The 24576-nt window shown below is 48.1% G+C and overlaps 1 protein-coding gene across 4 annotated transcripts in view; it reads left to right on the top strand.

Annotated features, from left to right (window-relative positions):
• TEP1 (telomerase associated protein 1) overlaps positions 1-24576 on the top strand; it is a 54690-nt gene that overhangs the window by 24226 nt on the left and 5888 nt on the right. For all 4 annotated transcript variants that reach the window (XR_004263775.1, XM_032261277.1, XM_032261275.1 and 1 more), the window contains exons 10-44: positions 2353-2462; positions 3163-3253; positions 3485-3662; positions 7654-7822; positions 8310-8468; positions 8637-8714; positions 9627-9757; positions 10069-10128; positions 11002-11160; positions 11821-11997; positions 12247-12367; positions 13286-13410; positions 13675-13788; positions 13880-13997; positions 14156-14350; positions 14467-14642; positions 14741-14897; positions 15032-15211; positions 15667-15759; positions 16026-16158; positions 16316-16466; positions 16694-16827; positions 16975-17063; positions 17329-17443; positions 17953-18193; positions 18379-18502; positions 19320-19444; positions 19573-19672; positions 19891-20046; positions 20190-20402; positions 20668-20821; positions 20931-21143; positions 22158-22318; positions 22553-22666; positions 24234-24341. Coding sequence is in view for 3 of the 4 variants with exons in the window: in XM_032261277.1 (XP_032117168.1) it covers positions 2353-2462; positions 3163-3253; positions 3485-3662; positions 7654-7822; positions 8310-8468; positions 8637-8714; positions 9627-9757; positions 10069-10128; positions 11002-11160; positions 11821-11997; positions 12247-12367; positions 13286-13410; positions 13675-13788; positions 13880-13997; positions 14156-14350; positions 14467-14642; positions 14741-14897; positions 15032-15211; positions 15667-15759; positions 16026-16158; positions 16316-16466; positions 16694-16827; positions 16975-17063; positions 17329-17443; positions 17953-18193; positions 18379-18502; positions 19320-19444; positions 19573-19672; positions 19891-20046; positions 20190-20402; positions 20668-20821; positions 20931-21143; positions 22158-22318; positions 22553-22666; positions 24234-24341 (4922 nt within the window). In the remaining variant the exon portion in view is untranslated. The remainder of the gene's footprint in view (positions 1-2352; positions 2463-3162; positions 3254-3484; positions 3663-7653; positions 7823-8309; positions 8469-8636; positions 8715-9626; positions 9758-10068; positions 10129-11001; positions 11161-11820; positions 11998-12246; positions 12368-13285; positions 13411-13674; positions 13789-13879; positions 13998-14155; positions 14351-14466; positions 14643-14740; positions 14898-15031; positions 15212-15666; positions 15760-16025; positions 16159-16315; positions 16467-16693; positions 16828-16974; positions 17064-17328; positions 17444-17952; positions 18194-18378; positions 18503-19319; positions 19445-19572; positions 19673-19890; positions 20047-20189; positions 20403-20667; positions 20822-20930; positions 21144-22157; positions 22319-22552; positions 22667-24233; positions 24342-24576) is intronic.

Here is a 24576-nt window from a genome sequence, read left to right as displayed (position 1 = left end):
CTAGAAAACCTTTATATGTAGTAACAGTTGAAAAAAACTTGAGCTGACAATGGATGCAATAATTCATTTATAGTGCATATACAACCTAAAGGTTCCATACAGTTTGCGAATCAGAGTTATGACTGGAGGCTGGGCACCGTGACTCACCCCTGTAATCCCAGCACTTTAGGAGGCTGGGGTGGGCGAATTGCTTGAGCTCAGGAGTTTGAGACCAACCAGGGCAACATGGTGAAACCTTGTCTCTACCAAAAATAGAAAAATTAGCTGTGCATGTTGATAGATGTCTATGGTCCTAGATGCTTGTGAGGCTGAGGCAGGAGGATTGCTTGAGCTTGGGAGGTGGAGGTTGCAGTGAGCCAAGATTGTGCCACTGTACTCTACCCTGGGTGACAGAGTGAGACTCCATCTCAAAAATAAAAGAAAGAATTATGACTGGAGAATCCCAAGACTCCCAGAGGGCTGAAAGCTTCCAGCTACAATTCAAACGAGACTTAGATCCTCTTTACAAAGGGAGCACCACTTACCTGATGGAAGCTGCTGATGGTGTGGGCTGCTGCACAAGGCACAGTGAGGGGCTGACATGGTTGGTCTCTAAATGGTTTGAATGGACCTCTGTTCAGGAAAAAAAAAATCGCATCTCCCATTTATATTTATTTTTATCTAAAAGTAAAGAATTTTCCCAATATTTACCATGCAGATTGAACCCACATAGTCGCTCGCTCAGTCCATATGATACAGTGTTATGTATAACAGTTGAGGTTTTCTGAGCATCCACAATCTGAGGGCATTGATGGTGCCCCTTCACTCTTTCACTCTTTTTTTTTGTTGTTTGTTTCCACATAGTTTGACTCATAGCAGTTTATCTTTTTTTTAAAAGACAGGGTTTCACCATGTTGGTCAGGCTGGTCTTGAACTCCTGACCTCAGGTGATCCGCCCACCTTGACCTCCAAAGTGCTTGGATTACAGGTGTGAGCCACCGCGCCTGGCTGCAATTTATCTTTAAATTGTAGATGGAATTGGAATTATTCAGTATTAACTGAATTAATCCTCTAAAATTGATATAAACCTTAAAAATATTATTATTAAGAAACTATGGGCCGGGTGTGGTGGCTCACGTCTGTAATCCCAGCATTTTGGGGGGCCGAGGCGGGTGGATCATTGGAGGTCAGGAGTTCAAGACTAGCCTGGCCAACATGGTGAAATCTCATCTCCACTAAAATACAAAAATTAGCTGCACATTGTGGTGGGCACCTGTAATCCCAGGTACTCAGGAACTGAGGTGGGAGAATTGCTTGAATCCAGGAAGCGGAGGTTGCAGTAAGTCAAGATTGTACCACTGCACTCCAGCCTGGGTGACAGAGCATAACTCCGTCTCAAAAAAAGAAAAGAGTATAGCTTGAAGATCATTAACTCAGGGACAAGTGAACAATAAGAAAGTGACAGAGGTGAAATTCTGTCTCCAGTGCAAATCTTTTTCACCTGTATTTAAGCAAAAAAAGAATTAATGACTAATCAAATCTTATAAGAAATTGGTTAAAAAACTTAAAAAATTATGAAGACTATTTGAAATATGGATTTACATTCATTATTATAAATGGAGAACCTTCTTTTAATTGTATATTGTGCCTTGAAATATTAACTAATGAATGTACTACATTATGTTAGTATATACTTCATAAATCAATTTCTCTTTTGGCCGTCTAAAAAGTTTGGAAACCTTTGCCCTAGACTAGAAAATACATTTTGCCAGTTGAACCCAATCTTAGGGCTAGAGCCAACAGATAAAGTGCTAACATAAGTTGTTTATTGAAACAGCCATCCCATTAACAGTGTTGCATAGATTTTGCTCCAGACTTCAGGCGAACCCTGTTTTTAATCTTTCCAAGCCTTTAAAACCTTTTGAGTAGAGTAGATTGTATGTCGGTTACTCACTTCCTCTGCCTTGGACTTTCTACATGCTTGGTCTCTGAACTTCTTGCTCTGGTTACTGACCTGTCTTTCATCATCCCTTTTTTTTTTTTTTTTTTTTTTTGGTATTTTTTTTTTTAGTAGAGACGGGGTTTCACCATGTTGACCAGGATGGTCTCGATCTCTTGACCTCGTGATCCACCCGCCTCGGCCTCCCAAAGTGCTGGGATTACAGGCGTGAGCCACCGCGCCCGGCCGATTTTTTTTTTTTTTTTTTAAGAGACAGAGTCTTGCTATGTTGCCCAGGCTAGACTCCAACTCCAGGGTCCTGGATTCAAGTGATCCTCCTGTCTCAGCCTCCTTGGTAGCTGGGATTACAGCTGCACGCCACTGTGCCTGGCCTCTTCATTTGTTTTTCTCACTCTATGCCCCACATTCCACAGAAAATGAGAAGCTTCCCTTCATGGCCATGCTTCGGAACCTGTGCAACCTGCTTCGTGTTGGAATCAGTGCCCGCCACCATGAGCTCGTTCTCCAGAGACTCCAGCATGCGGTATGTGTGAGGGGCAGGTAGCCGTGGGGCCCAGCAACTAGACGTGCATGTGGAGGCCACTGCTGTTTTGGAGGCCAGGATTTTTCAGGTGGCCGAGGAAGGTCACGGCCACCAAGCTCTTTCCATGTGGGCTGTAAGTAGTTCTGGAAATACAGATAGGTTTGGGGGTTCAGTAAATCCTTTGAGAAGTTACAATCGAGTATAAGAGCTTTCATTTTATTTTTCTGAGCTCAGTGACTTACCAGGAAGAGACACTTCTGTGATGTAACTGATTTCAGAGGCAGTCTTTATTTTTTATTTACAGAGATGGGGTTTTTTTGTGTGTTTTTTTTTTTAGTATTTTTTTTTTTTAGTATGAGACGGGGTTTTGCCATGTTGGCAAGGCTGTTCTTGAACTCCTGAGCTCAGGCAGTCCACCCGCCTCAGGTTCCCAAAGTGCTGTGATTATAGGCATAAGCTACCACACCCTGCCTGGAGGGAGTCTTAAAAAAACAGGGCTCCTTCTGTTACTTTATCTTCTTTACCCCTTATCACACCCTAAAATGATGCATTTTTTCTTTCTCCTTATTACCCCTTTTCTATATCTCTTGTCTAAGTCCATTTTGTCCTTCTGTACCTTCCCTTAAAGCTAATAGACTAGACCCCTGAAGCCCCCCATACTCCCGGCTTCTGTGCTCATGACCTCTCCCTTGCTTTGCAGAAGTCGGTCATCCACAGTCGGCAGTTTCCATTCAGATTTCTTAATGCCCATGATTCCATTGACGCCCTTGAGGCTCAACTCAGAAATCAAGGTATTCTCTCCCTTCTTCCAACTCCTGTTTGCTTCTCCCTTTCTGACAATAAATGAAGCAGCAACACCAATATTTTCAGCCTCTTGCCTTGCAGTCTCAGGATGTGTGGGGGTCGGGGGCAGAGGTCAGGCCTTGCCAGCCCCAAAGGTTGGGGCTCAGGCCACATTACTGGTAGGAAAAGATGAGGGAATAGAAGGTGCCTAACTCAGAAATTTATTTATCATCATACAGCATTGCCCTCTCCTTCTAATATAACACTGATGAGGCAGATAATAACTAGAAATGAGAAGAACCGTCCCAGGCGGAGGTTTCTTTGCTCCCTAAGCCGTCAGAAGCTTCGGGCAGTAATGAGGATACCTGTGATGTATGAGCAGCTCAAGTGGGAGAAGCTGAGACTACACAAGGCCAGGTGTGTATGTGCTGTCTGGGATCCAAGGGTGGGCAATAGGGGCTACCCTGGCACAGGTTGAAAGTCGCCTGGCAAGCCCAAATGTTTTTCTGTAAATACTTGCTTGTCATTCATCGCAATGGCTCAGAATTGCCTGGTTCCTTGCATAGCACACCTTGTCTTTAACATTGTCCTAAAGAGAGATCATGAAACAAAGTCTACTTCTGGACCTCTGCTCTATTACCTGTTATTGTTTTATTGGTTTACATGGATTCCTTTCTTTTAGTTATGCTGATGTATGGTTGTGTATCCTGGTGTCCTCTTTGCTTCTGCTCTGATTCATGGTTTTCTTTCTTTTTCTTTTCTGTGACTTGTTTGCTTTCTGTTTCTATCTCGTTCTGTATTTTTTGGCCCATTCATCTTTTTTTGCTTTTGTTGTGCGTGCATATGTGTTGACGTACACACAAAGATAGTTACCATCAAGCAGGCTCAAAGACAGATGTACAATCTGTTTTGTAGGCTTGGTGAAGTCTCTGCTATCTTTTTAAGTATTTCATCAGTACCTTACACTTACTTTTACTCAGAACAACCACAGGACTCACCTAGCCTTTTAGAGTGCCCAGTGACCAGGAGTCTCCTGAATCAGTGGCTGAACAGAGGGCCATTAGAGAAATCAAGCCTGGCCAGGCTCAGTGGCTCACGCCTGTAATCCCAACACTTTGGGAGGCTGAGGCAGGCGTTTGAGACCAGCTTGGCCAACATGGTGAAACCCCCTCTCTACTAAAAATACAAAAATTAGCCGGGCATAGTGGCGGGTGCCTGTAATCCCAGCTACTCAGGAGGCTGAGACAGGAGAATTGCTTAAACCTGGGAGGCAAAGGTTGCAGTGAGCTGAGATCACACGACTGCACTCCAGCCTGGGCAACAAGAGTGAGACTCCATCTCAAAAAAAAAAACAAAAAACAAAACAAAAAAACACAAAAACCCAGAATCAAGCCCAAGGTGGCAGTCCAAATGGTATTCTTGTACTGATTAATGTGGTAGCCACTAGCCACATGTGGGTGTTTAGCAGTTGATATATACTAGTGAAGTCTGAGTTGAGACATGCTAGATTTTGAAGGCAGTCAGAAAAAGTAAATGTGAAATATTCATAATTTTTATATTAATTACAGGCTGACATGAAAATATTTTTATATATTAGGTTAAATAAAATGCAATATTAAATTAATTTTAGCCAGGTGCAGTGGCTTGCACCTGTAATCCCACCTACTTGGGAGGCTGAGGTGGGAGAATCGCTTGAGCTCAGGAATTTGAGGCTGTAATGAGCTATGATCGTGTTACTGCACAGACTGGGCAACAGAGCAAGACCCTGTCCCTTTTTTTTTTTTTGAGACGGGTTTTATTCCCATCACCTAGGCTGGTATTCAGTGGCACGATCTCAGCTCACTGCAACCTCCACCTCTCCAGCTTAAAGAATTCTCCTGCCTCAGCCTCCCAAGTAGCTGTGACTATAGGCACACACCACTTCACCCAGCTAATTTTTGTATTTTTTGTAGAGATAGGGTTTACTATGTTGCCCAGGCTGGTCTCAAACTCCTAAGCTCAGGTGATCCACCTACCTCGGCCTCCCAAACCAAAGTGCTGAGATTATAGGCATGAGCCAAGGACCCTGTCTTTCTTTTTTTTGTTTGAGACAGAATCTCAATTCGTCACTGAGGCTGGTGTGATCTTGGCTCACTGGACCTCTGCTTTCCCTGTTCAAGTGATTCTCATGCCTCAGACTCCCAAGTAGCTGGGATTACAGTACACACCACCACACCCAGCTAATTTTTGTATTTTTAGTAGAGACAGGGTTTCACCATGTTGGCCAGGCTGGTCTTGAACTCCTTACCTCAAGTGATGCACCCATCTTGGCCTCCCAAAGTGCTAGGATTACAGGTGTGAGCCACCATGTCCGTCCTGTCTCTTAAAGAAGAGAAAAATTAATTTCACCATTAATAAAATTAATTTATTTTTACTCTTTAAAATGTGACTATTAGAAAATTGTATGTATATAATTTAAGTTTGAATTAATTGTAATTTAATTCTATTGGATAGCACTGGGAAGACTACTGATTTTGCTAGACTAAAAAATTAGTATAAAAAACTTTAAATAGGCTGGGCGCAGTGGCTCATGCTTGTAATCCTATCACTTTGGGGGCCCAAGGCAGGTGGATCACCTGAGGTCAGGAGCTTCAGACCAGCCTGGCCAACATGGCGAAACCCTGTTCTACTAAAAATACCAAAAATTAGCCAGGTGTGGTCGTGGGTGCCTGTAATTCCAGCTACTCGGAAGGCTGAGGCAGGAGAATCGCTTGAACCCCAGGGGCAGAGGTTGCAGTGAGCTGATATCGTGATACCACTCCAGCCTAGGCCAAAGAGCAAAACTCCATCTCAAAAAAAGACAACAAAGCTTTATGCACCCAAGTAATAAAAATATAGTAGACTTTCATAAAACCGTTTGCCAGATTCAGTGATTATCTAGATTTTATCGCATTTTCTTTACTGATCTCTTTTTTTCTTTCTTTCTTTTCTTTTTTTTTTTTTTTTTTTTTTTTGAGACAGATTCTTGTTCTATAGCACCAAGCTAGAGTGCACAGTGGTGCGATCTTGGCTCACTGAACTTCCACCTCCTGGGTTCAATCAATTGTAATCCTCCTAAGTAGCTGAGATTATAGGCGCCTGCCACTGCACCTAGCTAATTTTTGTATTTCTAGTAGAATCAGGGTTTCACTATCTGGTCCTGAACTGCTGACCTCATGATCCACCCACCTTGGCCTCCCAAAGTGCTGGGGATTACAGGCGTGAGCCACCACACCCGTGCCCCTACCACAGTCCAAAGATGTTTTTAAAACAAATGTCAAAGAATAAGACACATTTTATTTCACCTTTCCTTATTTAACGTGTGTTTCTTTAAAAAGGGACTTTTTTTTACATGTCATTAATATACCTGACAAAATTAAAAATAATTCCTTGGTATTATCATCTGTTATCTACTCCATATTCAGATTTTCCAATTGTTTAAAAATATAATTTTACAGTTTTATTCAAATCCAGATCTAAACAAGGTCTACACATTGCATTTGGTTGTTAAGTCACTTATGTTGCTTTTAACCTTTTAATTGTTCTTATGCCATTGAGTTACCGTGAAAACCAGGTTCAGGGGCACCACAGAATATCCCATATTCTGGATTTGCCCCCCTCCTCATGGTGTCATTTAACTTGTTTTTCTGTTTCATGTTCATTAGCTCTAAAGGCTTAAACAGATTTGCCTTTTTTTTTTTTTTTTTTGCAAGTATTTCATAGGTGATCCTATATATATACTATTTAAGTGGGACCACTCCTTAGTAATGCTAATATTGATCAGTGTTTTTAGATGGTAGTAGCCTAATCTCTCCACAATAGTTAATGGCTCATCTATTGGTAATCTTTGTGTGAACCAATTGCTTCATTGTTGGTTGCAGAGTAAGGGTTTTATCATTCCTCCATATTTATAAATTGGAATTTTTAAAGAGCCTCCCTTATCAACTAAACCTATTTAGTTACCCTGAAATAGATTGTATGGGAAAGGTGGGATGAGTATTCAACTAATTCTCTTTTAATTGCGAGTTTTCAGAGTAAGGAGTTAGCATTTGTTCTTTAAAATATGATTTAAAACTATGTAGCCATTAAATCTTGCTTCATGAAGTAAGAATGGATTCATGTGGTAATTGTAGCTAGTGGGTCCATAGGTGACTTCCTGTCTCCTACCATGAGTGTGGATTAGAAGAGTCCTATAGAATGGGGGCAGAGAGAAGCTCTGTCCCAGTCCTCTACACCAGCAATGGAGCAGGCTGGGGAAGAGGGTGTGATGCTTGAGGCGGCAGGGAGAAGACTCAACACTTAAGTGGCAAATTCTCATCTTCCCATCTACCTCTAAGGGGCAGGCAGATAAGTCCCTGAGCCCATGTGTCTGTGTCTTTCTTGCCTGTAGACAGTGGAAATATGATGGTGAGATGCTGAACCGGTATCGACAGGCCCTGGAGACAGCTGTGAACCTCTCTGTGAAGCACAGCCTGCCCCCGCTGCCAGGCCGCACCATCGTGGTCTATCTGACAGATGCTAATGCAGACAAGCTCTGTCCCAAGAGCAACCCAAAAGGAGTAAGAAAATAAAAAGCATCCTCCAAGGGGTTGATAGGCTGCTGGGGATCCTGAGTTAGGTATCCTGTTCCCAGAGCTGGTTCTTCCAGGCAAGCACTCAGACTGAAAATGATATGAATTTGCTTTCAAGTATCAGACCTTGGTTCCTAGGAACAATTCCTAGGATATCAACCAGGTTTATGGATAATACTAAGATTTCACCTTTGGCTGGTACTTGGTACTCTCTAAATTTCCATTGCCAAAATATATCTCACTTTCACCTTACTATACCCAGTGTTGAACTTGGGCAGGGATCCTGGCTCCTCTCTTCCTCCTTCCACAGTCAGCTCTTCCTGAGGGCTGCCCAAGCTGACCCCTCCTAACTTGGAATTTTATGCCTTTTCTCATTCCCCGAAACCAATGGGAGGGTTTGGCCTCCAGGGATGGATGGGTAAGGATGAATTCCAAAGCAAGGGAGCTTTATTTCCCCTGATACTTGTCAAACCAGCCCCCACTGAACTATGTGCTGCTGTTGATTGGGATGATGATCACAATGGCGGAGCAGGTGGATGTGGTGCTGTGTGGAGGAGACACTCTGAAGACTGCAGTGCTTAAGCCAGAAGAAGGCATCCTGAAGACTGCCATCAAGCTCCAGGCTCAAGTCCAGGTCAGACACTCACCCCCAACCATCCAAAAATACACAAAGGACACAGGCCTGGGAATAGCCCAGGTACAATATTTGGTAAAGGCACAGATATACATAGTTCTGAAGATTTCCAAAGCAGTGTTTGTCACTTACTGTGCAACCACATAACATGAAGTCTCTTTCCTTCAGGAGTTTGATGAAAAGAATGAATGGTCCCTGAATACTTTTGGGAAATACCTGCTGTCTCTGGCTGGCCGAAGGGTTCCTGTGAGTATTGCTCAATCTCTGAGAAACCCTCTGTCTCCCCGTCATTTTATTCTATAATTGATATGTATCATTTTTGGACCTTTAAAGCTGATTTCTCCGACTATGTACAATATTCAGATCATCTGTCTACTGACTACAACCCCCTACTCAGTGGTGTGCTGGTAAATGTCTAACAACCAGCTGTCTGGAAAAATAAGCCTTGGTTAATGGCATCTGCTAATTTCCATGGTTTAAACAGTCCTACTGAGGCTGATTTCAAACTCCCAACATGATGCTTCTGAACACAGACTTGGGAAAAGATGTTCAGGAGCACACCACTGTGTAGTATTCCCACAATCCTGGTACAGTAGATGTAAATAAGGATGAGTAGATCATAGTAAAATGTAGTAAAATTATTAGGAAGTTATGCATTTTGAATATTTATTGAATTTGTTTTATTTTCTGATTTTTTATATTTTGAGACAGGATTTCACTCTGTTGCCCAGGCTAGAGTGAAATGGCCCAATTATAGCTCACTGCAATTAAAACGCCTGGGCTCAAGTGATTGTCCTGCCTCAGCCTCCCAAGTAGCTGGGCCTACTGGTGTGTGCCAACATGTCTGGCCATATTTGTTTAACTTATTTTTTAAACGTATGCAATTTAATGTTTAATAATGTCCATCTTTAGCAACTGCTCATAAAATTCCTGAAAATATAACAATCTGCTCTCTTAAGCCTGAATGAGCCAGCTACAGCATACCACTGCCCCACCCCAACCTCCACTTTGATGTCCCCGGGGCTTCCCCCATCCTGTGTGCTCAGGAGAGGCACTCCCATCAGAGTTCTAATTCTCCTGTCCTCAGAAAGCTCATATCTTAATGTCCTGGGTCTCTAGCATCCCTTCTCTAGCATCTTCTCCCCTTTCATCTTACAGGTGGACAGGGTCATCCTCTTTGGCCAAAGCATGGATTATGGAAAGATAAATGTGGCCAAACAGCTTTACTGGCAGCGTGTGAATTCCAAGTGCCTCTTTGTTGGTATCCTCCTAAGAAGGGCACAGTACCTGTAAGAGTGCTTATCTTCCTGCCCAGTGTCAGAAATTAGTGGTCTACATTTTCTGTCTACCTCTCCCAAAGCCTAGGACACCCCCACTTGCCAGGTACCGCCCCAACTCTGCCTTCTTACTTCTGTTGCACTTCAGGAAGGTACTTTAGCCTAACTTTGTACCCCTCTGTGAGAGTCCACCCTAGCCCTAGCCTAGGACATAACCCGATTAAAGGTGCAGAAGTGGGGTTTCCATCATGGGATGTTGGTGGGCAGTCACTGTGTTCCGGGTACTGTTTGTGATGGTTAGTGACTGCTTCTTCCTTTGCCAGGTCAACAGATTCGAATCCCAATGACGTGACACTCTCAGGCTGTACTGATGGGATACTGAAGTGAGTACAAAATAGACACTGAAGGCTTGGAGACTTTGTCAGAAAGTCTTTAGGAGACTATCTCTATTCCAGTCACTTCTTTTTTAAAGTAAGATAGTTTATTCCTCTTTTATAGCCATCCAGGCATAGCAGCAACACAGTGTCACAGGGACCCAGGCACTTGCTCTCTTATTGCTCCATCATCCTCAAATACTCAGCTTCTACCTCATGATTCAATGTGTCTGCTCCAGCTCCAGCCATCTTGGTATTCAGCCAAGCTTGTATTATATTATATCCAGGAGGAAAGAAGAAAAGGGACATGGGAGATTTCACTGTAAAGAGTTGGCCATGTCACAGTGGCTTCTGTCCAATTCTTGATGCAGAGAAAATTACATCTATATAAGCTAAATTATAGAAATCTTTTCATGTTTTTTTTTTCTCTCTCCATTCTTTGGCTTCTTATTTACTTGTTTTCTCCCCTGCCTTTACTTTTGGATACCATCCATTTCCCTTAACTCCTATTAGGAAGCCTCAGGCACATTCCTTCTTCTCCAGGGAACCTTTATGGCTGGCACAGAGCTACTCAAACCCAGACTGGATGGCTTTAATTTTTACACCTTATCCTAGCCCATTGCCCCTGGCCCAATAGCAAGTTTATGATTACTGTGCACAGCAGGAGCGGTGAGCTGGGCTTCTTCTCTTTTCCTTCATTCCGATGGTTCTGCATCCTCATTTATTTTAAGTTTGCATAAACTGCTTGTGGTCATGTTCTTAAGAAGCTTCAGTTAACTGGTGACCAAACCTAGACATACCTTTCCCCCCGTGACCTTTTTGGAAGACCTCCCTGATTTTGATCTGTTATTCTACTCACATTTATCTTGTTGTTTATGTCAGGTTCATTGCAGAGCATGGGGCCTCTCATCTTCTGGAACATGTGGGCCAAATGGACAAAATATTCAAGATTCCGCCACCCCCAGGAAAGACAGGGATCCAGTCTCTCCGGCCACTGGAAGAGGACACTCCAAGCCCCTTGGCTCCTGTTTCCCAGCAAGGGTCAGTCTGTGTTTCCAGGCCTTTGTGAATAGGGAGGGGCTGCAGTCAAACCTGGAGAAACTGGGACTGAAATTCTATCTGGTGAGGTGCTGCTTGTTCTCTTCATGAAAGTACGCCTCCTCTTTCTCAGGCAAGGGTTTCTCTACCACAGGCAGTTGTCAGATTGTGAGCAAGCCCTTCCTTTCTCTACTGAGCAAAGAAGGTCAGAATGCAAAGAGGATGGCAGACATCATGGCCGTATGGCCAGAGCATAGGCAGAGGGGTTAGGAGCACAGGTTCTGGCTTTTTCATTGTGGCTTTGCCAAATAGTAGCTTGAACCTGGCCTAGTTGCTTAATTTCTGCAAGGTATAGTTTCTGATTGGTAAAATGGAGATAATGGTAGTGCTTACCCCACAGGGTTGTCATGAACAAACAGTAAGAACATAATTATGATTACTAGAAAAAGGAGAGGTATACAAGAAATAGCAAGTGGGGTTTAAATTCCAGGGCCCTGCAGTTGAGACCACAAGCAGGTGATTCTCTGAAGGCCTGCTGGGCACCCATCTGCTGTCTGTCTTACCTGCCTTGTGCTCAGTACTAAAGGGTGATCACAGCAGTGTCTGTGGATTGGGTGGTGGGGCTCATCCCTGGATTGAGCCCAGCCTTCTGCTTATCCCCAGATGGCGCAGCATCCGGCTTTTCATTTCATCCACTTTCCGAGACATGCATGGGGAGCGGGACCTGCTGCTGAGGTCTGTGCTGCCAGCACTGCAGGCCCGGGCGGCCCCTCACCGCATCAGCCTTCAGGGCATTGACCTCCGTTGGGGAGTCACTGAGGAGGAGACCCGTAGGAACAGGTGGGGGATGCAGAGAAGAGGGGCTGGGTCAGGGATGAGGGGCTTGAGTGGTGGACCTGAGGTGGCAGGGTTGGGGCTGCAAGAATGGATGAGGATGAAGATGGGAGTTGCCCCTTGGGATACTAACAAGAGCAGCCTACCTTCTCTTTTCTCAGTTGCGAGCCAGGGCCCTATCTCCCTATTTGTGCTTATGTTCCCTGATACCATGCCCCCAGTGACTTCCACGTGTCCCTATAACCATGCCTACAGACAACTAGAAGTGTGCCTTGGGGAGGTGGAGAATGCGCAGCTGTTTGTGGGGATTCTGGGCTCCCGTTATGGATACGTTCCCCCCAGCTACAACCTTCCTGACCATCCACACTTCCACTGGGTAAGGCAGACAGGTTTGGAGGAGAGCTGGGGAGGAAACGAAGGTTGGGGCAGAAGTCAGGAGAAGCCACACTCTGTCAGGAACCCTGGGCAGACAGGTCCTTGAGGCGATGTGAAATACAGGCTGAGGATACTGCAAGTGACCATGCTCTACGTGAGGAAATTCCTTTGAGAAGTACCTCTGGGGTTGGCCAGGAGTAAATGTAAGAGGGTAGGTCTGTTGAGGTGTTGCCATAAGATAGATCTGGGTCCTGATCTCCCTTCTGTCATCTATAAGTTGTGTGCCTTTGTGGAATGCAGCTTAATCTGACCTAGCCTCAATTTCCCTACACGTTAAAGAGAAGCAATGACATTTACATTAGAGGGTTATTATGTGAATTAAAAGTCTGTAACAGGGCCAGGTGTGGTGGCCCTTGCCATAATCCTAGCACTTTGGGAGGCTGAGGTGGTGGATCACCTGGGTTCAGGAGTTCAAGACAAACCTGGCCAACATGGCGAAACCCCGTCTCTACTAAAAATACAAAAATTAACTGGGCATGGTAGCTACTTGGGAGGCTAAGGCAGGAGAATGGTTTGAACTTGGGAGGTGGAGGTTGTAGAGAGCTGAGATTTTGCCATTGCACTCCAACCTGGGCAACAAGAGCGAAACTCCGTCTCCAAAAAACAACAAAAACAAAAGTCTGTAACAGAATACTCAATACATTACAGGCATTCAATAAATGTTAACTGTTAATGCCTTCTTCCAGGAAAAAAATAAAAATAGCTTAAAAACATTAGCTATTAGCTATATTTTATTGCTTGCCTCTAGAGGGAGGGAGAGAGGAACATCACAGATACAAGAGGCCTGGGGCCTTGGCAGGTCTGGAGGGAGGGTCATGGTGGCCTAGGACTAAACCCACTGTCTCTGCCCTCCCCGCAGGCCCAGCAGTACCCTTCAGGGCGCTCTGTGACAGAGATGGAGGTGATGCAGTTCCTGAACCGGAACCAGCGTCAGCAGCCCTCTGCCCAAGCTCTCATCTACTTCCGGGATTCCAGCTTTCTCAGGTACTTTCTGTTGCCTGCAGGGTTGGGGCTCCTTCCCTAGATGGCCAGACAGGCTAGTCTCTCCCCAGTGTTGAGAGTATGGAAGTGGAGTGCTGAGACAGAAACAGGACTCAGCATGCTTTTGCAGCCCCATGTCAGCCTTGGTGCTGGAGTCAGGAGATCTCTACTTGAGCTTCGGGAAATCACAGCTATGTCTGGTAGTTGGTGGAGAGAGGCTGTCTGGGGTCTGAATCTATTCCAACTTTTGGGGTCTTTGGTGGTCAGCTCTGTGCCAGATGCCTGGAAATCTGACTTTGTTTCTGAGTCTGAAGAGGCCGCATGTCGGATTTCAGAACTGAAGAGCTACCTAAGCAGACAGAAAGGGATTACCTGCCGCAGGTGAGCTGAGGGAGGTAGGGACCACCTGTACAGAGATGAGGTGAGAGGAGCCAGGCCTGCTCTGACCTGGTTGTGCTTGATTTGCCTACAGATACCCCTGTGAGTGGGGGGGTGTGGCAGCTGGCCGGCCCTATGTTGGCGGGCTGGAAGAGTTTGGGCAGTTGGTTCTGCAGGATGTGTGGAATATGATCCAGAAGCTCTACCTGCAGGTCAGCAGAAGCACTGATGACCAGAGGCGTGGAGAGGGACATGGGCTGGTCTGGGTTGTCCTGGGTAGGAAGTAACTTGGTGGGGACCCTGTGAGTTTTAGCCTGGGGCTCCTGAGGAGCATGGCACCATGGATAGTCAATGCCCCATATACCCTCAGCCTGGGGCCCTCCTGGAGCAGCCAGTGTCCATCCCAGATGATGACTTGGTCCAGGACACCTTCCAGCAGCTGCAGAAACCACCGAGTCCTGCCCGGCCGCGCCTTCTTCAGGACACAGTGCAGCAGCTGATGCTGCAACACGGGAGGCTGAGCCTGGTGACGGGGCAGTCAGGACAGGGCAAGACAGCCTTCCTGGTACAGAGTCTCAGGGGCCTGGGCAGGAGGGAGGGAAGGCTGTGTGGGCTGACGTCAGGCACAGGGAGCTCAAGCATGTAAAACGTGACCATATTTTCTGTTCCTGCCCCATGCAGGCATCTCTTGTGTCAGCCCTGCAGGCTGCTGATGGGGCCAAGGTGTCACCATTAGTCTTCTTCCACTTTTCTGGGGCTCGTCCTGACCAGGGCCTTGCCCTCACTCTGGTCAGACGCCTCTGTACCTTTCTGCATGGCCAACTGAAAGAGCCAAGTGCTCTTCCCAACACCTACCGGTAGGTATCCCCCAATGAGCCTGGCCTTGTTGATGCCCGTGGTACCACCCCTGTGTTTCTCTCTCTCCCACTGACCCTGACTTCCTCTCCGTGTACAGAAGCCTGGTGTGGGAGCTGCAGCAGAGGCTGCTGCCCAAGTCTGCTGAGTCCCTGCAGCATGGCCAGACCCTGGTCCTGATCATTGATGGGGCCGATAGGTTGGTGGACCAGAATGGGCAGCTGATTTCAGACTGGATCCCAAAGAAGCTTCCCCGGGTGAGTGTGAGAAGGAGGTGGGTGTGGGGAGATGGGCTGGGGAGAAGAAGGGATACAGCAGGGAGGAGAGGGGCCTCTCCAATGTGGTTCTCCTTTTCTTTCTCCCCTCCTGTCCCTTTGTCTAAATATCACAGTGTGTACACCTGGTGTTGAGCGTGTCTAGTGATGTGGGCCTAGGGGAGACCCTTGAGCAGAGCCAGGGTGCCCACGTGGTGGCCTTGGGGCCTCTGGAGGCCTCTGCTCGAGCCCGGCTGGTGAGAGAGGAGCTGGCCCTGTATGGGAAGCGGCTGGAGGAGTCACCATTTAACAACCAGGTTGGATTATTGGCCAGGGCCGGTAGTTGTGTGGGGTGAATCTGGGGGCTATGAGGACCTGGGTGCTGAGGCAGCTAGTGCCTCGCACAGACATGCTCCTTTGTTTTCTCAGAAACTCTGTCCACGGGAAGTTGTTAATAAGAAAATTGTGATTCCTGATAATGTCACCCAGCCCTCTTTCCCCAGTGAATGGCCTTTCTGGGGCCTCTCGGGGTGAGAGGATGAGTAAAGTGGTTTGTGGTGGGGTAGGCTGAGCCGCAGGGGTTTTCCGGCAGGGCTGGCTGAGCAGAGCAGTGTGGGAGAGGGATGGTTGTGTCCTGGGGCGATGCTGTGGACCTGCTGCCTGCTGGGGACTCTCAGAGGAGGAGATGCCTTGCAGAGGGGCTGGTGTTGGGGTAGAGGGCTGGCTGCAGGCCGGCCTCCTGGTTCACATGCTGAGTCCTGAGTCTTGTCAGATGCGACTGCTGCTGGTGAAGCGAGAATCAGGCCGGCCACTCTACCTGCGCTTGGTCACCGATCACCTGAGGCTCTTCACGCTATATGAGCAGGTTGGTTCTCCTCACCTTCCAAGTCCTAATCACCACTTCCCATTCTCTCTTCAGCTGCTGTGTCTCATCCCCATCCCACGTCCTTTGCTGTCTTGTGATCGCCCACCCCCCCATCCTCATCTCACACCTCGCCTCACTTCTCTCCCGCTCTGTTCTTGACTTTTTCATTCCTCCCCACTGTCCTCCTGCTGTCCCTCCCCTATCCCACAACCCAAGCTGCTTCTCCTCCTGCCACACTGACTGAGGCCATCCTCCCGCCATCCTAGGTGTCTGAGAGACTCCGGTCCCTGCCTGCCACTGTCCCCCTGCTGCTGCAGCACATCCTGAGTACACTGGAGCAGGAGCATGGGCCTGATGTCCTTCCCCAGGCCTTGACCACCCTAGAGGTCACACGGAGTGGTCAGTGCTTGGGGTGGGTTGGGATGCTGAGGGCCCAGGGCTCAGATGGCATTGGTTCCATTGGGGTCTCAGCAGGCAGTGCAAGGAGACACTGGGTGTGGTGGGGTGTGGGGACACTCTATGGTTGAGGGGGGCCTCAGAGAGCTTGAGTTTTCAGGTTTGACTGTGGACCAGCTGCATGGAGTGCTGAGTGTATGGCGGACACTACCCAAGGGGACTAACAGCTGGGAAGAAGCAGTGGCTGCTGGTAACAGTGGAGACCCCTACCCCATGGGCCCATTTGCCTACCTCGTCCAGAGTCTGCGCAGGTACAGGTGCCCCAGTTGAGCTCCCACTGACCTCTCTGTGCCTTCCCTTCTTTGAGCCAGGGCTCTCTGTATAGCTTCAATACCTAGCTCCTAGACAGTGAATGGGCTACTACTCCAGCTGTTCCTGTTTCTGCCCTTTGAGGGGGGATTAGGAGTCCACTGCTTTGCCAGGATGCTCACTGACAGGCTTCCTCCTTCTCCTCTCTCCCTTCCTCACATGAGGACAGTTTGCTAGGGGAGGGCCCTCTGGAGCGCCCTGGTGCCCGGCTGTGCCTCCCTGATGGGCCCCTGAGAACGGCAGCTAAACGTCGCTATGGGAAGAGGCCAGGGCTAGAGGACACGGCACACATCCTCATTGCAGGTGATTGCAGCCCCAGTCAGCCTGAGCACTGAGTGTGGAGCTTGGGCCTGGAGGCCAAGACCACCCACTGGTGCTCCCATCTGCTGGCCACCTTCCCTGCGGCCTTTGGGAATGCTGCAGGGCCTCTCTCAATATCTGTTCATGCAGCTCAGCTCTGGAAGACGTGTGATACTGATGCCTCAGGCACCTTCCGAAGTTGCCCTCCTGAGGCTCTTGGAGACCTGCCTTACCACCTGGTTAGTTCCTAGACCTCATAGACACCTTTTCCAAAGCGAGTGCTTTGGCTATTCTGGGACCCCTCTCCCTCTTACCATCTCCACCATCACCACTGCCATTACCCTCTCCTAAACTCCCTCTACCTTTTTCCTTTCAGTTTGCCTGCCCTTCTTCAAGTCCTTTGTCTCAGCTCAGATCCTGTCTGTGTATCCAGGTTCTGAGACTAAACTATCCCTTCTCACCAGCCTCTTCACATCCCTAATGAATTCAATCTGACCTTCCCAGCTCCAGAGCGGGAACCGTGGCCTTCTTTTGAAGTTTCTTACCAACCTCCATGTGGTGGCTGCACACTTGGAACTGGGTCTGGTCTCTCGGCTCTTGGAGGCCCATGCCCTCTATGGTAAGATGAGTCACTGGGTGGATTCTTCTTTGAGATATGGGACTCCTGGGTATGCTTATGGAGGCCCTGCTTGGGGATGGGGCGGGGTGTGGGTGTAATGGAAGAAAGAGTCAAATTTCCATTTCAAGCTGAAAATGCCAAGAAGCATTTCGAAGTTTCTTACCAACCTCCAAGTGGTAGCTGCACACGTGGAACTGGGTCTGGTCTCCTGACTCTCAGGAGACCTTTCACCTAGAATTCTTGGACCAGAGAGTCTCAAACTTTATCTAGTTAGAATAAAACTGTCTAGGAAACTTGTTCAAATTGCAGATCCTCGGGTCTCCACATTCTGGTTCCCTAGGTTTGGAGTGGGACCCAAAGCTTTGTACTTTTAACAGATATTCCTGATATAGGGCCAGAGGGCCACACTTTGAGACTTGCTATTGTAGACATACCATATGGTTTTATTTGGTGCTGGGGTTAATGGGGTCCAGCTGGCTCCCCAGTAACATTCTGCCTGTCTTTTATAGCTTCTTCAGTCCCCAAAGAGGAACAAAAGCTCCCCGAGGCTGACGTTGCGATGTTTCGTACCTTCCTGAGGCAGCAGGCTTCAATCCTCAGCCAGTACCCCCGGCTCCTGCCCCAGCAGGCAGCCAACCAGCCCCTGGACTCACCTCTTTACCGCCAAGCCCCACTGCTCTCCCAGCGATGGCACCTCCAACACACTCTACAATGGCTTAATAAACCCCAGACCATGAAAAATCAGCAAAGGTAAGACCTTGACCCCAGGCCCTAGTAAGCCCACCAGAGAGCAAGCTACAGCTCTTTATGAAACTGGAGAATAAGGATGACCAGAAACACTGTGGAGAGGGGGATACAGGCACAGAAACACAGAAATCAGCTCCTGTTTGCTTTCTCTCTTTTATTTCCTCCCTTTCTTCCTACTCTTTCTCTAGCTCCAGCCTGTCTCTGGCAGTTTCCTCATCCCCCACTGCCGTGGCCTTCTCCACCAATGGGCAAAGAGCAGCTGTGGGCACTGCCAATGGGACGGTTTACCTGTTGAACCTGAGAACTTGGCAGGTATGACAATTAAGGAGGGGCAGAATTTACCCTCTGAAAATCCATGCAGACTGCCCTGAAGCCCTAGACGAGCCAAACACACCTGTTATTACTCTGATTGATTCAGCAACTTTACTCCTTGCACATCAGCTCAAAGGGCTTGGTCCAAAAATCAATCACACAGCAAATAGTTGCTGCACACCACCCATTTAAGGCACTGTGCTAAGCATTGCAAGAAACACAGGGTGTGGGACATTGTCATTGTCCACCAAGTGGTCAGTTTTGTTGGGAGATAAGACATACAAGGTAAAAAAGGAACCAAAACATAACCATGTAATATAATTAAGACCTGAGTGAGTTGTGCAGTTATAGGAGGACATAGGTTAGAGAAGGGCAGGCATTCTTGTTTGAACAAGGAACTGAGCAAAGACACAGGCGAGAATTTACAAATTCCCTGTAAATTGCTGGGAATTATGGCAGCAGAGAGTGCTTATGGGAAGCTAATAGTAGATTAGGTTAGAGAGGTGAGTCCTAGAGCCACAGCCTCTCTCTATCTTTCCAGCCACATCCACCCCCTACCCCATGTAACCCCATTTTCTCAGACCCATCAAAATCTTCCGTAACTTGGGGAATAGGTATGGGGTTTGGAATGGGGAAGAAAATGTGGCCCCACTTGGACCACGAGGCCCCCACTTGAACGTGTGCCTGCATGGAACATAGAGAGCCAAGGACTCATGCCCTTTGTGTCTTGGCCTTCTTTTTTGTTGGGGCCTGGAGTGGTAGGACTTGGAGGGTCAAGGGGATGGCCTGAGCTACACTTCCTCATTCACTGTCACAGGAGGAGAAGTCTATGGTGAGTGGCTGTGATGGAATCTCTGCTTGTTTGTTCCTCTCCGATGATACACTTTTTCTTACTGCCTTTGACGGGCTCCTGGAGCTCTGGGACCTGCAGCATGGTTGTCGGTAAGGGGTCCTCCCCGCTTGTCTTGGAGTGAGGGCCTTCCCTATTTGTTGGAAGCCCCAGGAGAAGGAAATGAGGAGGGACCTGATGGCCAGGAGCCCAGAGGACTGACATCATCTTCCTGGGATAGGGTGCTGCAGACCAAGGCTCACCAGTACCAAATCACTGGCTGCTGCCTGAGCCCAGACCACCGGCTGCTGGCCACTGTGTGCCTGGGAGGTTGCCTAAAGGTAAGACTTGGGGGTTGCAGTGGTCAGAGTGGCCCTGAGCCATGATTCAGCCTAGTGAGTTTGTTCTGTCAGTGTGGCAGAGGCTGTTGGCTGCCTGGCCAGAGAAGGTCTTCCCTGCTGAGGGCAGGGTAACTGGACAAGGTGGCTCCTGGAAGTCTGGGACTGAGAAGTTCAGCTATCTCTGTTCAGCATCCTGATTCCTCCTCTCCCTCCCTCAGCTGTGGGACACAGCCCGTGGGCAGCTGGCCTTCCAGCACACCTACCCCAAGTCCCTGAACTGTGTTGCCTTCCACCCAGAGGGGCAGGTAGTAGCCACAGGCAGCTGGGCTGGCAGCATCAGCTTCTTCCAGGTGGATGGGCTCAAAGTCACCAAGGTAAGAAGGTCCAGTGTAGCCCTAGGGGGAAGCACAGGAGGACATGTTGGAGGGTGGCAGACGACAGACAGCAGCATTCTGGGTCACTTTGGGATTGTGCTGAGAGCAGGTCTTGACGTTTCCATTTCTCCCTCCCTGTGTAGGACCTGGGGGCACCCGGAGCCTCTGTCCGTACCTTGGCCTTCAATGTGCCTGGGCGGGTTGTGGCTGTGGGCCGGCTGGACAGTATGGTGGAGCTGTGGGCCTGGCGAGAGGGGGCACGGCTGGCTGCCTTCCCTGCCCACCATGGCTTTGTTGCTGCTGCGCTTTTCCTGCATGCGGGATGTCAGTTACTGACGGCTGGAGAGGATGGCAAGGTCAGGCTGTAGAGGGCTGGTGGTGGGTTATGAGGAGGAGTAGCAAACACAAAGAATATCTGGATGGGGGTGGAGTCGTTTGTCAAGGATACTGTGGAGGAGCTTGGATGGTGCGAGCCACAGGGAGACGGGTGCTGCAGTGTGTAGGGACAGCTCTCATGAGAAGAGTCTCTGAAAGGAGGACTTAGTGGGAGTGGCTATAACTCAAAGCAGGGAGGACCAGGTGGTGGAGATGGTATCTTTAATCCCTTTTCTTGGTCCCCAGGTTCAGGTGTGGTCAGGGTCTCTGGGTCAGCCCCGTGGGTACCTGGGTTCCCTTTCTCTCTCTCCTGCCCTCTCCGTGGCACTCAGCCCAGATGGTGATCAGGTGGCTGTTGGGTATCGAGCGGATGGCATTAAGATCTACAAAATCTCTTCAGGTACTGGAGGAGGAATGCGTGGGTTTTTGAGACTTTAGAAAGAGTACAGAGCCTGCCCCCCAACCCCCTTTCCAAGTGTCTTACTTCCTTGTTCTCTCTCATTGTCTAGGTTCCCAGGGGGCTCAGGGTCAGGCACTGGATGTGGCAGTGTCTGCCCTGGCCTGGCTAAGCCCCAGGGTATTGGTGAGTGGTGCAGAAGATGGGTCCTTGCAAGGCTGGGCACTCAAGGAATGCTACCTTCAGTCCCTGTGGCTCCTGTCCACACACCAGAAGCCTGTGCTAGGACTGGCCACTTCCCAGCAGCTCTTGGCTTCTGCCTCAGGTACTACTGGACAGTGGGCAGGGTTAACAAATCACTTTTCCTTTAGTTTAGTTTAGTTTTGTTTGGTTTTAGATAGAGCTTTACTCTTGTTGCCCAGGCTGCAGTGCAGTAGCTCGATCTTGGCTCACTGCAACCTCTACCTCCTGGGTTCAAGCGATTCTCCTGCCTCAGCAGGAGTAGCTGGGATTACAGATGCCTACCACCATGCCCAGCTAATTTTGTATTTTTAGTAGAGACAGTGTTTCACCATGTTGGTCAGGCTGGTCTCGAACTCCTGACCTCAAATGATCCACCCACCTCGGTTTCTCAAAGTGCTAGGATTAGAGGCATGAACCATTGCGCCTGGCCAACAAATCACTGTTCCTTTTAAAGACACTGATACGTTTCTCCAAGTCGTATGCATATTAGTATGAAAATACACATATGTGATTTTGTTTTACAACTTTCAAAGTGCTCTCAATTCCTTTATCTTGCATAATCCATTTAGACCGTTTCTTCTTGTTCCTTCACCCTCATTCTGGGACCTCTAAACTCTTAGTAATCCTTTGAGTTTCTGCCCAGTGGGAGACTTTGCTGTGTAAAGGGATAGATTTCTCTTAGTAGGAGAGACACATGTTGAGGTGAAAATATAGAATAGCCTAGGCCCTCTCTAGGTGGGAGACCTGGTCCTCACAGGTTGTAAGGTAGAAGTGACATTGGACACTTGAGAAGAGGAGGGGTCTGGAGCAGCTGCTATGGGGAGTGCAATTAGTGAAGTGGAAACAAGAAACCATGTTCCTGGCCTGAACTGTGGAGCGGGAGCTGGGAGTGCTGGGCATTCCTGTCCTGTGTACACACTTGCTGATGACCCTTGTCTAGGATCTCTCTGAAGTCTTGTGACTCACTGCATCCCTCCCACGGAGCTGTGCCTTGGATGTCACACGCAGCCCACATGGCCGTTCCTGTCTTTGGCCTGCCAGGGCCTGTCTGGCTTCCTCTTCAGGAAGCTGTTCTCTCTCTCTTTTTCCAATGCAGAGGATTTCACAGTGTGGCTGTGGCCAAGGCAGCTGCTGATGCTGCCTCACAAGGCAGAAGACTTTCCTTGCGGCACTGAGCTGCGGGGACATGAGGGTCCTGTGAGCTGCTGTAGTTTCAGCACTGATGGAGGCAGCCTGGCCACTGGGGGCCGGGATCGGGTGAGCTGCAGAAGGATACAATCTTAGGGTGTCATAGCCCTTCCAGTTTCTAGTTCTTGATAACCCATTTCCCATTGCTTCCTCCTGCTTTTTGTTTTGCCAAATCTAGTAAAGATCTGTCTACCCGTGCTTCCTTGCGCCCCCTCTTTCCTTGAAATTTCTTGCCTGAAATGTCCCCAGGGTTCCCATCCTTCCTTTGTTCCTGATTTCTCCCTCTCCTTGGGACCTATCCAGGGTCTCCTCTGCTGGGATGTGAGGACGCCCAAAGCCCCTGTTTTGATCCGCTCCTTCCCTGCCTGTCACCGTGACTGGGTCACTGGCTGTGCCTGGACCAAAGATAACCTACTGGTGAGTAAAGGGGCAGGGGTGGCCCAGAGCCCAGCTGGGTTCCTGGGGCAAGACAACACTCCTCATCTCATCCTTTTCCTGGCACCCATTCATAATAGTAATAGCTAATATTTGTCAAACTTGATATGTGCCAGGCATTAAACTAAGCTCTTTTCATATATTGCTTCATTTAATCTTTACAACACCCTATAAAGTAGATACTCCTTTTATCTCTATGTCACAGACAAGGAAATTGAACTCAGAACATTTCTAAGGTCAGTGATGAAGCTGAGCCAATGAACTTTCTAAAAGAAAGCCCAGGGTTGGGCGCGGTAGCTCACGCCTGTAATCCCAGCACTTTGGGGAGGTCAAGGCAGGTGTATCACCTGAGGTTGGGAGTTCAACACCAGCCTGACCAACATGGTGAAACCCCGTCTCTACTAAAAATACCATAAAAAAAAAACAAAAACAAACAAACAAAAAAAACTTGGCTGAGTGTGGTGGCACACACCTGTAATCCCAGCTACTCAGGAGACTGAAGCATGAGAATCGCTTGAACCTGGGAGGTGGACGTTGCGGTGAGCCAAGATGGCACCACTGCACTCCAGCCTGGGCAACAGAGTGAGACACTGTCTCAAAAAAAAAAAAAAGAAAGCCCATACTTGTTGCAAGAACATAGTGCTATCTCTCTAGGCTTTGAGATGCCCTGGCCCTGTAGGTAAATGGTACTGCTGGGATTTTTTTGTCCCCTGGCACAAAAGGAGTCTCAAATTACACCCTCAGTGTTGGTGAAGCCTACTTTCGCAATGCAGGGTCCCCACTTTGTTCTCAAAAAGAAAGGAGAAAGAAAGAAATATCAATTGAATAGACTTGTCATAGTCTATCCTACGAGGTAGCCAGATCTTTCCTTGGCACTGTAGATTGTCCACCTTTATCTGGATTTGTTGACTAACATTATGTTAATAATGTGGACAATACCTAGTATTTATTATATGCTCACTGTGTGCCAGGCAGCATGCTAAGTCCTTTTTATTTTTCTTTTTGAGACAGAATTTTGCTCTTGTCGCCTACGCTAGAGTGCAGTGGCATAGTCTTGGCTCACTGCACCTTCCAACTCCCAGGTTTGAGCAGTTCTCCTGCGCAGCCTCCTGGGTAGCTGTTATTATATGCGCCCACCACCCTGCCCGGCTAATTCTGTTGTATTTTTAGTAGAGATGGGGTTTCACTGTGTTGGCTGGGTTGGTCTCAAACTCCGGGCCTCAGGTGATCCACCCGACACGGCCTACCAAGGTGATGCGATTACAGGCATGAGCCACCCTGCTCAGTGTAAGTCCTTTATGTAGATGCATTTAGTGCCACGACCACCATATCCGATAGGTACATTACTATTATACTCACTAAATAGTTGAGAAACCTAAGGCTCAGAAAGAGAAACAGATTACAAAGCACAAAGAAATGAGGGGTGGATCTAGGCTTTGAACCCAGGCTCTTAATTACATGGCTTACTGCCTTCCACCCTGTATGATAAACATACAGAAATGCTGGAGGGATGCTGATAATCCCATTGCTCTGACTTCTGACTCTGCAGATATCGTGCTCCAGTGATGGCTCTGTGGGGCTCTGGGACCCAGAGTCGGGACAGCAGCTTGGTCAGTTCCTGGGTCATCAGAGTGCTGTGAGTGCCGTCGCAGCTGTGGTAAGAAGGCAATGGAGAGGGCACTGGGGCTCTCTGGGAGGTCTAAGGGGGCTTTGGGAGACTGGGTGCGTTGAGTATCTAATCCCAGAGGCAAAATTAGCATAAAGAATAAAGTACTTTGGAAGGCCAAGGCTGGCAGATCATGAAGTCATGAATTCGAGACCAGCCTGACCAACACGGTGAAACCCCATCTCTACTAAAAATACAAAAAAAAAAAAAAAAAAAAAAAGCCAGG

The sequence above is a fragment of the Sapajus apella genome, unplaced genomic scaffold (assembly GCF_009761245.1).
Source record: "Sapajus apella isolate SASKATOON/1434 unplaced genomic scaffold, GSC_monkey_1.0 scaffold122, whole genome shotgun sequence".
Classification (NCBI taxonomy): domain Eukaryota; kingdom Metazoa; phylum Chordata; class Mammalia; order Primates; family Cebidae; genus Sapajus; species Sapajus apella.
This window is presented reverse-complemented; position numbering and strand designations above follow the sequence as displayed.